The 13,541-nt window shown below is 43.9% G+C and overlaps 1 protein-coding gene across 2 annotated transcripts; it reads right to left on the bottom strand.

Annotated features, from left to right (window-relative positions):
- Positions 1-3,693: 3,693 nt before the first annotated feature.
- Positions 3,694-10,373, bottom strand: SYN1 (Rad21/Rec8-like family protein). Of its 2 annotated transcripts, none has more exons than XM_048695245.2 (20): positions 10,226-10,373; positions 9,956-10,024; positions 9,796-9,854; positions 9,631-9,675; positions 9,519-9,538; positions 9,359-9,435; positions 7,818-7,914; positions 7,609-7,690; positions 7,441-7,519; positions 7,134-7,294; positions 6,464-6,519; positions 6,211-6,363; positions 5,941-6,109; positions 5,806-5,861; positions 5,589-5,733; positions 5,422-5,518; positions 4,995-5,125; positions 4,797-4,881; positions 4,581-4,693; positions 3,694-4,166 (listed from the first exon to the last, which is right to left on the bottom strand). In XM_048695245.2, exons 1-20 carry the CDS (start codon positions 10,276-10,278, stop codon positions 4,084-4,086), a joined length of 1,830 nt encoding a protein of 609 aa, XP_048551202.1. In that variant the 5' UTR covers positions 10,279-10,373; the 3' UTR covers positions 3,694-4,083. The 2 variants fall into 2 exon arrangements, with proteins under 2 accessions (XP_048551202.1, XP_048551211.1); XM_048695254.2 differs by having other exon boundaries at positions 6,464-6,501.
- Between the last annotated feature and the right edge of the window lie 3,168 nt (positions 10,374-13,541).

Raw genomic sequence — 13,541 nt, 5'->3', positions numbered from 1 at the left:
TTAGAGTTACAAACGAATAAAAAGACACACGCATAATCCCAGACGAAAGTTCTTTTTTTTAACTGTATATTCCAGATGAAAGTTACAGACGAAGAAAACACACAGACGTAAAATTCCACAACATATTCCAACCCGCCACCTTTTTTACCTTTACCTTTACGCACAGCAGCCGAATCCGCAACACTTCTGCAACTCACATCCAATTATGCACCTGTCTGTCCGTCCCTGGCTGCCGCCTGCCAAGAAATTCAACCGGGAAACCGTGTTAAGAAACGGATATGTGCCGCTTGTTCCCGAATAGAATCCGATGCCTCACTAATTCTCCCACTTCCCTTGCTTCCCCAGCTTTACTGAACCCCCACTTGCCCCAACAAAGCACCTTTCTCTGAATAATGCCCCCGTTCTTATCGCCATAATTCCGGCCCGAACCGAAAAATTCCTTCCGGTTCATGAGCCGCCTTGTCGTCGCCTCCACGGAAATCCTTTGCTGCAGATTCCATGTTCCTGAGATGCCGCCATTGCGTGTCCGAACACCGTCGACAGCGATCAGGGTGTGACTAAGGCCCTGTTTTTATTTTCAAGGAACTGACAGGAACACCGCCTTTCAAGTAGAAGGAGCTGTTTTTTAGTGTGGAAAAAACAGAGTTTTTTGCTAGAAAAAAAGAAATATAAAACAGAGTTTACCAGTTAATCAAGGGAAAAAAGTGATAATCAGACCATGGCCTAGTTTAGGACACATGATTTTCTTAAAAAAAATCCTGGTCATATCGTGCATGAACAAATATTCATGTGTTTCTTTTTTTAGGTGCCAACCACAGCCAATTTTCTTTAGAGACGCACATGCATCCTGGTCTCAACACGTCACCGGTACAAATTGTCTTTTCACTAGCATTGTAGCTTAGGACTATGATCTACTACTTGTAGTACCATGAGTAGAGGAGATTTAAAGGTGCTTTCTCTAGAAGGTTAGGGAAAGGGTCAGGAGGGGAGCTACCAGTAAAATACCCTTTGCTTTAGTCCTGGTCATCCATACCACACTGATTAGTGATATTTCTTATTCTTACTGCAAGTAGTGTGATCAGCTAGTGCATCTTTGGAGGAGTTGATCCATCGCCACCCCATCATTGCGGAGATTAGCGGCGATGATGATGGTTTAGACTCTTTTTAGACATGTTCATGACAAATGTTTTCCAGGGTAGGGCCCTGGCTTGCTGGTTTGGTGCCTCGAAGTCAGCACCGGATGACAAAGCGAAGGCAACCGCGAGAGAAAATGGGCGGCATCATGACTATCAAGTTGGTTAAAGCCTAAGCTCCATCACCCAAAGGAACATCATTGCTTCAACTCCCCTCACTGACACTAATGGTGGTTTTCATTTCTTTGTGTTAGTATAATGCAATGTGGGTCGGGATACTAGCTTTGCTAGGGTTAGGGCTTGTTCGTGCACATGGGTAATGGCTAAAATGTTAGCAGCAATGTCCAAGTCATGGGCCTCACCTGCTTCCTTGTGGTTCCGGCAGGATGAAAACAGAGACTGACTGAAATGAGACTTGCACTGCACTTTGGATTGGAGTTCCTGATTTGCATCCGGTTCCATTCGATTATTGAGCAATAATTGGTGCATGGAAAAACAAGCAAGCGTGTAGGTCGGGCGAATCATGCGGACAACTGCAAATTGTTCGAAAAGGCTGTAAGTATCCAGTAGACACAAGAAATGTCAAAAGTGACATTATGGCCTTTGTCAACAATGAGAAGAATATCCTATGAGTTGGGCGGAAGACTAGCGTATAGTAAGTCTACTATTGTGTAAAGATTGACAAAACCGACCTCTACAAGAATCATCGCCAGTCAAGATGCTAGCTGATTTGCATGGCCTATGAATGTGAATGCGAATTTGGGTGAGTGTGTGGCAATGTTGCCAGGAAGAATACTGAATGCTCGACCGTGGTTCGGTTCCCTTGAGAAGAAGGGATCAGGGCAGGTGCTTCGCCGGAACATCACACTGCCCGACACATTCATGTCTGCTGAAATCCACTACGCGATGCTACAAACTTCATTAGTTGGTGGAGCAAGGAGTGATCTTCTCCTATGTAATCCTGATGCACATAGTATTAACTTGACAAACTTCAGCCTTTAGTATACCCATCTTATCAAGAGCGTACGCAGATCATCAAAGCCGCGTTAGTGTGCCAAAAAACTACTGAACCAGTACAGCAAAAGTATTAAGCCAAAGACGCGTCACTACACGTCACTGCAACATTAAGCATGAACGGAAGCAGCAGCAAGCGTACCATGCTTTCAGCTTTGGACATCCCGGTGCCTAGTTCAAGAACATAGAAGAATCTCTAGTCCAAGAACATATTCAAATCAAATGACACAAAGAGGGGCGAAACACACACCGTCTTTTCCCGATAGGCAAAACCGGATGACAAAGCGACAACAACTGCAAGAGAAAACAGGCAGCGGCATCATGACTACCAAGTTGGTAAAAGCGCTCCAAAGCCTAAGTTCCATTATCAAAGGAGCATCATTGCTTCAACCCCCCTCACTGTCACTAATGGTGGTGCTTATTTCTTTGTGCTATTAGTATAATGTAATGCGTGTTCAGATCCTACCTTGCTAGGGTCGGGGCTTGTTCACGCACATGGTTAATGGCTAAATATTAGCAGCAATGTCCAAGTCACGGGCCTCACCGGCAGGCTGAAAAGAGGGACTGAAATGAGACTTGTGCTGCACTTTGAATTGAAGTTTCCAGATTGCCTTCGGTTCCATTTCGATTATTGAGCAATCATTGATGTACACGTGGACACGCTTATTGTCTCAAAGGATCTGCATGGAAAAACAAGCGTGTAGGTCGAATCATTGTCGGGCAACTGCAAATTCTTGGAAAAGGCTGTAAGAATCCAGCAGACACAAGAAATGTCAAAAGTGACATGATTCACCATTGATTGCATACATTATGGCCTTTGTCAACAATGAGAAGAATATCCTATGAGTTGGGTGGAAGACTAGGGTATAGCAAGTCTACTATGGTGTGAAGATTGCCAAAACCGACCTTTACGAGAATCATCACCAGTCAAGATACTAGCCAATTTGCATGATTTGATATGCATGTGAACGCGAATTTGGGTGCCGCCCATGGAGTGTAGGTGTAGCAATGTTGCTGGGAAGAATGCCGAAGAAGGGATCAGGCAGGCGCTTCGCCGGACAAATCATCACCCCCGCTGTCATATTCATGCCCTCGCCAAAGCCATCACACAACACCGTAAACTTGCATTGGAAGGAGTGATCTTCTCTGATGCAGTCCTGGTGCACATGTTAACTTGACACAGTTCAGCCTTCAGGATATGATGAAAGTTGCTCTGTTCTGCTCTGTAGCAAGGTAAACACAGATCTGCTACTTTCGGCACCTGCCTGAACACTGAAGCAAGCTCCTTTGTTTTTAGGAGCAAACAAGGGAGGGCGATCGCCCACCTGAACACATGCATTGCAACAAAAGACCAACATCACAATCACAGTTTCTTGTTGAACACTGAAGCTTCAATGAGAAAAGCCATTGCCACATACTAAAAGATATGTTGAAGGCAACCAGATTAAAGCAGCAGCAAGCATGGTAAACTTGCAGCTTCGGACATACCGGCACCTAGTTCAAGAACGCACAAGAATCACTAGTCCAAGAACATAGTCCAACCAAATGATGCGAAGAGGGGCAAAACGTGCATCATCATTTGCGATAGGCAAAACATACAGTAGTATAATAAATATCCGGTTAAACATACTTAACCAGCTACTCTCCGGTACAATAAATATCCCCCTGATCAACATAGTATAAGCAACTAACCTACACACCGCCTGTCAATCCTCTCGATTCTTTCAGCGTGGCATATCTTACAGAATTTCCCTGTGGCCTGACCAAACTACCGCAATAACACAGCACCATCACTCGCTTGCTTCCCACCAGCAGATGCAACTAAGCAGCTTCCTACAAGACTTCTTCCTGTGCAGACTTAAAACACTATAGATATATAAACATGAGATGTGCAAGAGGCTCCCGGTTCTTCCGTGTGTTTAAGATTAGGGAGATATCACATGTTTGTGCCCCTCGAGATCAGGATGGGCCCGTATGGTTCCACCTGCGTGACCTTGATGCTGTCGAGCGTTGCTAAGACTGCACAAGATAAAACCCGCTGTGAACAATAGTTTACATTCAGTGACATGACCAAACAGAACGGTTAAAAGAGTTGCACTCAATGTCCTAGGGGGTTATCTGTCTAGTCGATGCTATCAAGGAAACTTGGTGGTTTCTTCCCCGGTTCTCATGCTATGACACATATATGATCTGCTTTTAACACCGCAGCTAAGTTAACCTGTCAGAATTTTTTAACCCAGCCAAGACCCAGTATAATGAAAAAGAACAAGCAAGCATGGCATGTAATGTGTGTAATTATAGTTACCGTCCATGGAAATTATGAATACTCAATAAACAGCAAAGCAACTATATAAAATCATGCAGTAAGACCTTTGATTTCTTATTTACTCTAGTGATTGCACGATTTATTCACAATGTAGAACTATTCCATACCACATGTTTGATAGAATAGGCGGGCAGCCTGTGCTGTATTCATCCCATAAGTTAGCTGGCTTAGCGATTCAGACGGCGGGGCATCCGGGCTCTCAAAGTGGAGCTTTAGGTACCTGCATGAATTTAACTCCAGCGTCACAGGATGTACACACTTGTACTCCGCGAGTCAAACATAAGCCACCCAGGAATTATCAGCAATGTTCTCAGGATACTTACGAGTGAATTGATTCAGTGATGTGATCGGGAGGACTGGATTGCTTTGTGAACGGGGTTTGAGTGGGTTCTGTTTCTACCATAAGATCTGAAACAAGAAATGTTTTTAACTGCTGTTTTCGTGGAGGAAACAGGATTGAAATACTCATATCCATAAACAACAGTTTAAGGTAAGGACAGAAAGGCAGAAATGCAACCAACCAGGAGTTGGTTCAATATCTGAAAGCCTTCTCAGCTTGCACTCCCTCCCTTCCTGCTCCATTGGGAATTCCTCTTCAACTGGATCAAGGTTCCCCAAGCTCCGTCCAGATGAAAGCTGCCTCCTCTTGGCCCTGCACAATAGTCCTCAGACAGTTACACTAAGAAACTAAGCAAGGCAATGAAAAACCACAGGAAGCTGCCACTTATGATGGTTAACATCAATGATCAGTCGTTTTCCTTTATGTACAACGCAACGTCAGGGAGACAGCTCTAACAGTTTCTAGACAGAGCATAGAAATAAAAGGATAACCCAGTACAAAGAGAAAACTTTCTTAATCACCGAGTTTTTTTTTTCATCACAAGATCACATAGTCAATTATTCGTGCAACTAATAAAGAACAAGGTTACTATCAGTATCAACAGTCACCTTCCGCTTCCAGATTGTAACAGTATTTCTGGATCCAATGGCAGAAATCCCCCCCTTCCAGAGCCACCAGAGCTTGAAGCTGACCTGCGACTTAGCCCTACAGCATAGTTGATGTAATGAAGCGGCTAAAGAAGAAGGAACTTAAAAAAGAAAGGTTTTCAACTTACCAGGACTTCCAGGTGTAACACTAGGGTCACCATGCGGACCATCAAAAACACCTTCAAATTCTCCACTCTTGTTTGCTCTGATCTTTTCAATGCCATCTGTGAAGTCCATTGGTTGAGCTCCCATTTCATTCTGATCTCCTTGAGGCTGCCAGTTTAACCAATTATGAGATAAATGTTGATGAAAATAAATCAATAGAGAAATGTGTTCTGAAACAACCTGAGGCGGAGAGTTTCTCGGCTGCTTTTCTTGTGATGATGATGATGATTTATCTCCTATATGAGATAGTGTGCAGCTTGGAATTAGCACTTTTGCAAGTTAAAAGGTGGGTGACAAGTTCAGTGTTATAGTTACCTGAAGAAGATGAGGGCTTTGGGGGCTTGACTTTGGTGCATTCCTTCCAGAGCTGCATAAGCTGCTGAGGGTAATATATCTCTTGTGAGTCATCGGAGCAAGACATTAGGGCAGACGGTGGCAAGTCCATGAGCTCGCCTATCTTAATTGCCTTAATAGGATTGATTTTCTGCAAATAGTAAACAGCAAAACAACAATTCGGTAAGTACAATGCATGAGTTCAGAACTATCGGAAAATAGGTGGTTCCAATCAATAACACGTTGACATACACTCCTGACTTGACGCCTTTTAGAGATGAGGCTTGATGGGTCCTTCAACCATGACTGATATACATTTCCTGGGATCATTATCTGGTTGTCCATGATCACTTGGGGGCCATTGCCGCGTGCTTTCCTCTTTGCTCGTTTAGTTGGTTGTTGCTCCTGTATTGCGAAAAGCAACCTCATGTAAACAACATCAAATTCCTTTTCCATATAAGAGTTTCAACTAAAGCCAACTATTCATCAGGTAAATGGTACAGACCGTCGTCTTCTGCTCCTCTTGCTCCTTCAATGAATCCCCTGCAGAAGATACTTGCCCTATAGTATATGAGTAGCTGAACTGGGTCCAGTGGTACAACTTCTAATATAACATGCAACCAGTGAACTAGCCAAAGGACAATAAGCTACATGCAAGATTCGTTTCAAATAGAAAGGTTCCACATCAGTTTACTTGCAAATCCAGTACGTATTATAAGTGCTGCTCATGATCAGTCATAACATAGAAAATTACCAAAAATCTGTAGTTAATTCAGCTGCAATCAATACTACACTACTTATCCACTTAATCTATAATATATAGTCCTGCCGCATTCAAATTGGCCATTTACAAAACCGACTGGGGATAATGAGCGAAGATGATATGCTTAGAACCAGCGCTACTTGACCGAATAGCCATAGCGCACAATATGCTAAGCACCAGTGCAAATCTTAAGCTCTCACAAATAACCTTAAAGTTGTACTATTCCAGAAGAAACTCAAAGAAAAAGTCAATGCGTTCAAACAAGTCTTGGTGGAAGTTTCCCTGAATTGAAATAACATGGTAAATGTGTCGCAGACTCGCGTTAAACCGAAATCATTTCCAATTTTACAATGTGATAAGCCATTTCCCACTGTAGCATCATCAAATATACTAGTCATGTGCTTAATTTCACCTTGTTGAGGTTCTTCGCGGATGGGGGATGGGGCAGCACACTGTTCCTGTTGTTGAGGAGGGTCTTCTGGCCTTGGTGGAGAGGGAACTAGTGTACTTGGAGCCTCTGGGTGTTCATCGAGAGTAATATGGACTGTAGTGTCATCATCTGCTATGTCAAATCTGGTGACAAGGTAGTATTGCACAATGAATATTGGTACTCACCACCAAATTAAAAGAAAACGCAACATTGATGATACGAGAATGGCACACTAAAATAAGAATAACTTTTCTTTTCTTTTAATTAGGGAAATTTAAGTCTCCTTTACCTCTCAAAACGATTGAAGATGTCAGTTTCAGCAAGACCAGACTCAAAATTGTCGACCAGGGTAATGTTGACTGCCTCAGCTGAGATACGATCATAAAGAACCAAGAGTTAATAATCAGTAGCCCTTAAGAACCCTCAAAGAGCAATACCAAAGAGCAGAAAGAAATACCTTGATGATGACGGTCGGCGCGAGAGATGTCATCATCATCCAGGTTGACATTGACATACTGTTCATCCAAATCCTCCAGGCGCTGCACAAGCATAGACTTCAGTCAAGATGAGTGCAGGCAATTCAGACAGAAACTAGGAGACAGAAAAATCCATCCATGCATTTAATCAGAGTTTCAACTTCCAGAATACACAGATGACAATGATTACCATTCCCCGGAACCTGGCAGTATCAGTATCTGTGAAAAGCACGGGCTGCTCCACCTCCATATCCATCGCGTTCTCTGGCAGTGTTACTGCTTCATACCTGCAAGAAGCAGAACTTTCAGATAAAATGACACACTGCTTTCTTAATCTTAAGACAAATCATTCTCCATAAACCCCTTTTCTCAATGGCAATGGCACAGTAGCAAGAGGTTAAATATCTCATTTGGAGTGCTAACAAACTTTCAAAGGCGAGCGACAAGAGTCCGCGCTCTGAACATGACAGAATGTTAAGATATGTTAACAGTTTTCCAAGGTGATAAAGATCCCCTCTGAACATAGCATTATTTCTCAAGTACCATAAAAACCCCAGATCTACTATAATTAGATCATCCAGTCTCAAGAGATTGACTGATATTGAATAAGAAACCAATACCAAAATAATAAGTCAGCACTGAACAACCGAAAACCAACCGAAATCTCACTGTCCCAGCCAGCCACCCCATTATTAAAAGATAACAAATGGACAAACTATGTCCTAAAAAAGCTGGAGAAACTATAAAATGCAAAAATTCTTGCATAGAATACACATACATATTGGCGATTAAAATTGGCTAACCCAGACATAACAATCAGCAACATACAGAGACATAAATACCCGCATGAACCCTTGCATCAGCAGCTATAACACCCAAACGACCCCACTTAGCCAAAGTTGCAACCCATGAATTTAATCAAACAATCAGAATATCAAGACAGGAGCCACAAAATCATATGAAGGTCTATATGAATAGCTGCTGCCCCAGAAACACAAGAACAGAGTCAAGTTACAGCAGGATCACACAGCAAGGACCCACGGCTAGGGCTGTGCATCCCAGTTACATTTCACGCAATCAGTGATATGGCATTTTCTAGAAACATCTGAAAACACCACAAAGTAGTGCCGTTGGTCATTGTAAAATCAGTAGTGCGGAATGCAGCACACACCAATAGTTACCAAGCAAGCTGACAGACTGACAGTGTTATTAGGCATCTTAAGAAATTTCATAAACACAGAAAGTTCAGTTGTTCATACGGCTACTTTGGCACCTTGCAACAGCCTCCAATCTAAACCATCAGACTAACACCACGCGATCTAAAGACACAAAGAAAATTCCATTTCCACAGAGAAATGGACACCAACTCTCCACCATCACCGCGCAAACACATTCAGAAACTTGTACTAGAAACATCTGAAAACATCACAAATCACATATCATCGTAAACTCAATACTGTACAATGCAGAACACACCAATTGCTGACAGAGACTGCACTGCTATCGAGCCTCTAAGAAATTTCATAAACAGACAAAGTTAAGCTGTCCATACATACAGCCACCTTGGTACCCTGCAAAAGCCTCCAATGCAAACCATCAGGCTAACACCACACGGTCTAAACACACAAGGAAAACCCCATCTCCAGAGAGAAATGGACGCCGGATCTACATTATCACAACGCAAGCACATTCAGAAACTTGTGGCAGGGCATGGAGACGGAGAGCACTCACTTGGCTTGAGCCTTGCCCTTGGGGAGGACGGTGTGGTCCACGGCCGGCCTGATCTTCCACGCCTCGTTGATCTCAATCTGCGGAAGGAATGAGCACAAGCATGAACCCAAGCACCAAATCACCAAGCAGGATGCAGAGGAAACTGGAAGTCGAAGTTTACCAGGAGACGGGACACGTCATCTGCGAGGAACAGTTGGAAACGGTGAGAATCTGAAGATTTCGACAAGAAAAAAGTGCGGCAAGCAGCGAGGGAAGGCAACAGATGGACTGACCGTAGAGAAGCTTCACCTTCCTCTCGTACACGATCACCACGCCACCTGCTCATCACGCCGCCCAAACACACAGGCAACAAACACGCGTCACATCCCCGAGGGAGAACAAGAAGAAATCCGTCGAGAAAAGGAGCGAAATAACAGATTGACATGTGGACGGCTCACCCATGAGGATCCCGGAGAGCCTGAGCGCCATGGGCACCGACGGGTTGAGGATCTCCTCGCTGCAGCAGCATCAGACACATCGCGCCACACGCGAATTAAAATTGGGCGAACCGCGAGGTCGTAGGAGAGGGAAACCGGCGGGATCGGGTCGGTGGCTCACCAGATTTTGATGATGTCGAGCTTGTCGAGGCGCTTGCGGTTGATCTTGGCGTGGAGCGTGGCGGCCATCCTGCAGAACAGAGGAGGGTCAGAGGAGATGGAGGCGAGGCGACGAGGAGCCCGCATTGGGAGCGGATCGGACGGACGCGTCGGGAAACGCCCGGGACCGAGCAGAAAAACGCGGGACAGGCGAAATCGGTGGCCGGCGGCCGCGACGAGGGGACCGAGCGGCGGCGGCCGGCGAGGAGGGAGGGGAGGGGAGGGGACGCACCATATCTGGCCGAGCGGCGCCTTCCGCGCGAGGAGCTGGTGCGAGTAGAACATCCCGGGCGCCGCGAGGAGGTCGGAGGAGGAGGTGGCGCCGCGGCGGTGCGGAGGGCGAGCACGGGAGAGGGGTGGGGAGGGGAGGGGCGGAGTGGGTGGGGTTTTGGGAGGGGTTGCGCTGCGCTTCCGTGTCGTGTGGAGGTGGGAAGAAAGGGTGGGGGATCGCAGTGACGGTGCGCGCGTGGAGGGCAGTATCGGGATTTCAGCGTGCCGCGCTGCGGCAAGGTTGCCGTGTGTGCGCCGCTTTTGCGCGCCGCCTCCCCTTGGAAAAGCCAAATTACGTGCGAGCCCGTTTCGGGCGCCTCTCGTACGTTTGATTTACGGTTGTGAAGATTGATTCTTTGTAGTTGATTTTGATTTGATCGATTCGTGGGGCTGAAAAGTGAAAACCGCATGGTTTCTCTTTCGATGATGACCCGCTTGCACTAGCCTTCCTACCTACAAACATTTCCGTCCACTTCATCGAAACTCTTCAAAAGAACCATCTGGTTTCCTCTACACAAACTAGCATCCTTTCATTTTTTTTTTCTATTACAGCTGAAAAAAATGGCATTGCATTTTTGATCATGCGTTCTTTTGTCTATTCAACCTTATGAATAACGCAAACATAAATAAGTTGTTACAGGTGGTCATGGCACGAGAAGGACGACTGCATGGACTACTTCTCTCCAGAAACTCGATGATGCATTTGCTTATTGAATTAAGTGCTTGTAGATTTTAAGGCGTCGGAGATGGATCACAAAGAGGTTGTCTACTGTGATTGGAGGAGTGGCGGCTTGGTATTATTTTGGAATGAGGAGGTGGTGACTTCTCTTAGGCATAAGACACCGGATTATATTGATGTGTTTGTGGGAAGTGAGGAGGATGACATATGAAGATTGACACACGTGTACGGGGGGCCGAGGTGGAGAGATAAACATCTAACTTGGCAGAGACTCGGAGAGTTTGCATGTGTGTGTGTGTTATGCCTTGGATGGTGTTGGGGTGACTTGAGACAAATTATGTATCCATTTTAAAAAGGAAGGGAATGTTCGGCTAGAAAGATATATGCAAACTTCTGAGATGTCGTACAAGACTGTAACCTCTCGGACTTCCATTATGTTGGTGATCGGTACACATTGGCAATGAGAAAGTATCCGTCATGCACACACGAACGGTAATGTGGAATGATACATTTGTTAATGCTGTTCTAGAAAACCTGGAGTACACCAGGTCAGACTATAGACCCATACTGATACACAGGGATGAGACTAGCATCGAAGAAAAGTATGGACTAGTTGTACTGTGTTTTGATGTTCACTGTCCGTCATTTGAGGGTAAAATGTATTCATAGAGTGTTAATGCATTGTTCCGGTTGACCAACAAGGTCACCTTAATAACCCTTAGTTTCTTTATGGACCCGAAGTAAGAGGGTGGACTGTATATGAGAGACAAGCTTTTTAACCAGGTCTCTCTACATAGGGCATACATGCAAGAACATGAACTAGAGAGTGACCCCAATCAATATGCAACAAATAGGCTCTAAAAATGACATGGAGTCCACTCAAGGGAGTCTCTCATATGACTCTTGTGATGATGGTCTGAAACAACAAAGGACTTATGATAAGCAAGAAGATTTACTGATCGAAGTAATAGAGACAAACCAGACCATGACTAATGAACATAAGCTTCTTCAGTCAAAGTTTGAAGACGTCACTTCTCATCACGAGGCTCTTTCATCCGGTCATGAGAAGCTTACTTTTAAATTCCCCAAAAGGAAGCAAGATCTCAAGAAACGAAAAGTGGCTCATGATTATTTAATGACTGAGAGTGACCCTCACTCGCACGACAAATTAGTGCTAGTCAAGAAGAATTTGTTCCTCCTTGCCTAAAATACTTGGAACATGAGAATGATAATTCATCGCCTAAATCATCAAATGCTTCTCATATTCTATCTCAAATTCTTCAAATGCAAGAGCGGTAACTAACTCCTTATCCGAGGAAACCACAAACAAGATTAATGTCAATTCCATGTTGAAGACACTGCTTGAGACGTGAATATTCAAAAGTCTCAAGGGGCTTCAAGCCCTTTGTGACACTACTTGACACATGAATGCTCAAAATTGTCGAGGGACACTACTTGAGAAAGGAATGTTCAAAATTCACTTGGGCCAGATTAATCTGGCAACTAGGGTCTAGCAATGCTAGAGTGGAAAATGGAATGACATTTCATGCAATCTAGAAGTATCTTCTTATCTACCCCTAAGCTTGATAGTCTTGTATTCTAGAAAGCCCTTGCAATTTATTTACAGGATGCATATAATGTAAAACACTCTAAAGTTTTATAGATATGAAACATCCAATGGAAAATATACACACAAAGACAGAGCTAATATTGATTCTTTTTTCTCTGTGATGAAACCCACTGGATCCATACAGTTTCTTAAGCATCACAAATTAAATGAAAAATATATGCTACAACAAAGTATAATTTCGTGTTGGTGCTAGATAAAATAATTATAAATATAAATAGTGGAAAATTATAACAAATATACAATATAAAATAATTAGTATATTGAATAATTGATATAAATAGAAATAACATATTTGTAATGACAATATTAGTCATCTCAAAGTAAAAACGTTCAGTATAAACTAGTACACTTCAACACGAGCGTCATACCGACGAACATGGATGGATTCGACCAGAAACGACCCAAATCAACTGGCCAAACATTAGCATAAGTGTTAACTCTGATCGTTTATAATTTACTTTTCGAGATTAGCTTGTTAGATTGTTCTGTTAGATAGCTATGCTGTTGCAATTGAGTTATTCTGATTGTATTTTCTTGTTTCGGGTTTTTGACAAAGTAGTCAACATCTAAATAGGAAAGTGGAGTTAGGGAAAAGCATCAGTGAGAATGCAGAGATAGTGAACAAGTTCCTGGAGGATAACAAAGAAATAATTCAGAGGGTGAAACAGTTTGTGAAGTTCTTGGAGACCGGGGCCTTAGGGATGATGGGAGAGCAAATCAAGGAGGCGATTAGTCCAGGTGCCGGGGATGCCACGGAAGGCTTGAATAATGGTGGGGTATCAAATGGTGGCTTGAACAACATGGAGGGAAATGTCGGTGCCAATGGGGCTGGAAATGGACCTAATGGTGCGCTCAAGGTGGCGGATGGTACCGGGAATGGACCTAACGGTGCACTCAAGGTGACATATCCTACGAATGAGACTGGGAATGGGCCAAAAATTGGTGGATCTACTCCTAAGGTGGCCTCTG

Source organism: Triticum urartu, chromosome 1A, assembly GCF_056163025.1.
Source record: "Triticum urartu cultivar PI428250 chromosome 1A, HENAU_Tu73, whole genome shotgun sequence".
NCBI lineage: Eukaryota > Viridiplantae > Streptophyta > Magnoliopsida > Poales > Poaceae > Triticum > Triticum urartu.
This window is presented reverse-complemented; position numbering and strand designations above follow the sequence as displayed.

Coding starts and splice junctions, on each gene's coding strand:
- SYN1 (XM_048695245.2), bottom strand. CDS start 10,278: ATGTTCTACTCGCACCAGCTCCTCGCGCGGAAGGCGCCGCTCGGCCAG. Junction 9,855..9,955: donor CTCGACATCATCAAAATCTG/GTGAGCCACCGA, acceptor ATGCTGCTGCAG/CGAGGAGATCCTCAACCCGT. Junction 7,295..7,440: donor ATCTTCAATCGTTTTGAGAG/GTAAAGGAGACT, acceptor CCTTGTCACCAG/ATTTGACATAGCAGATGATG.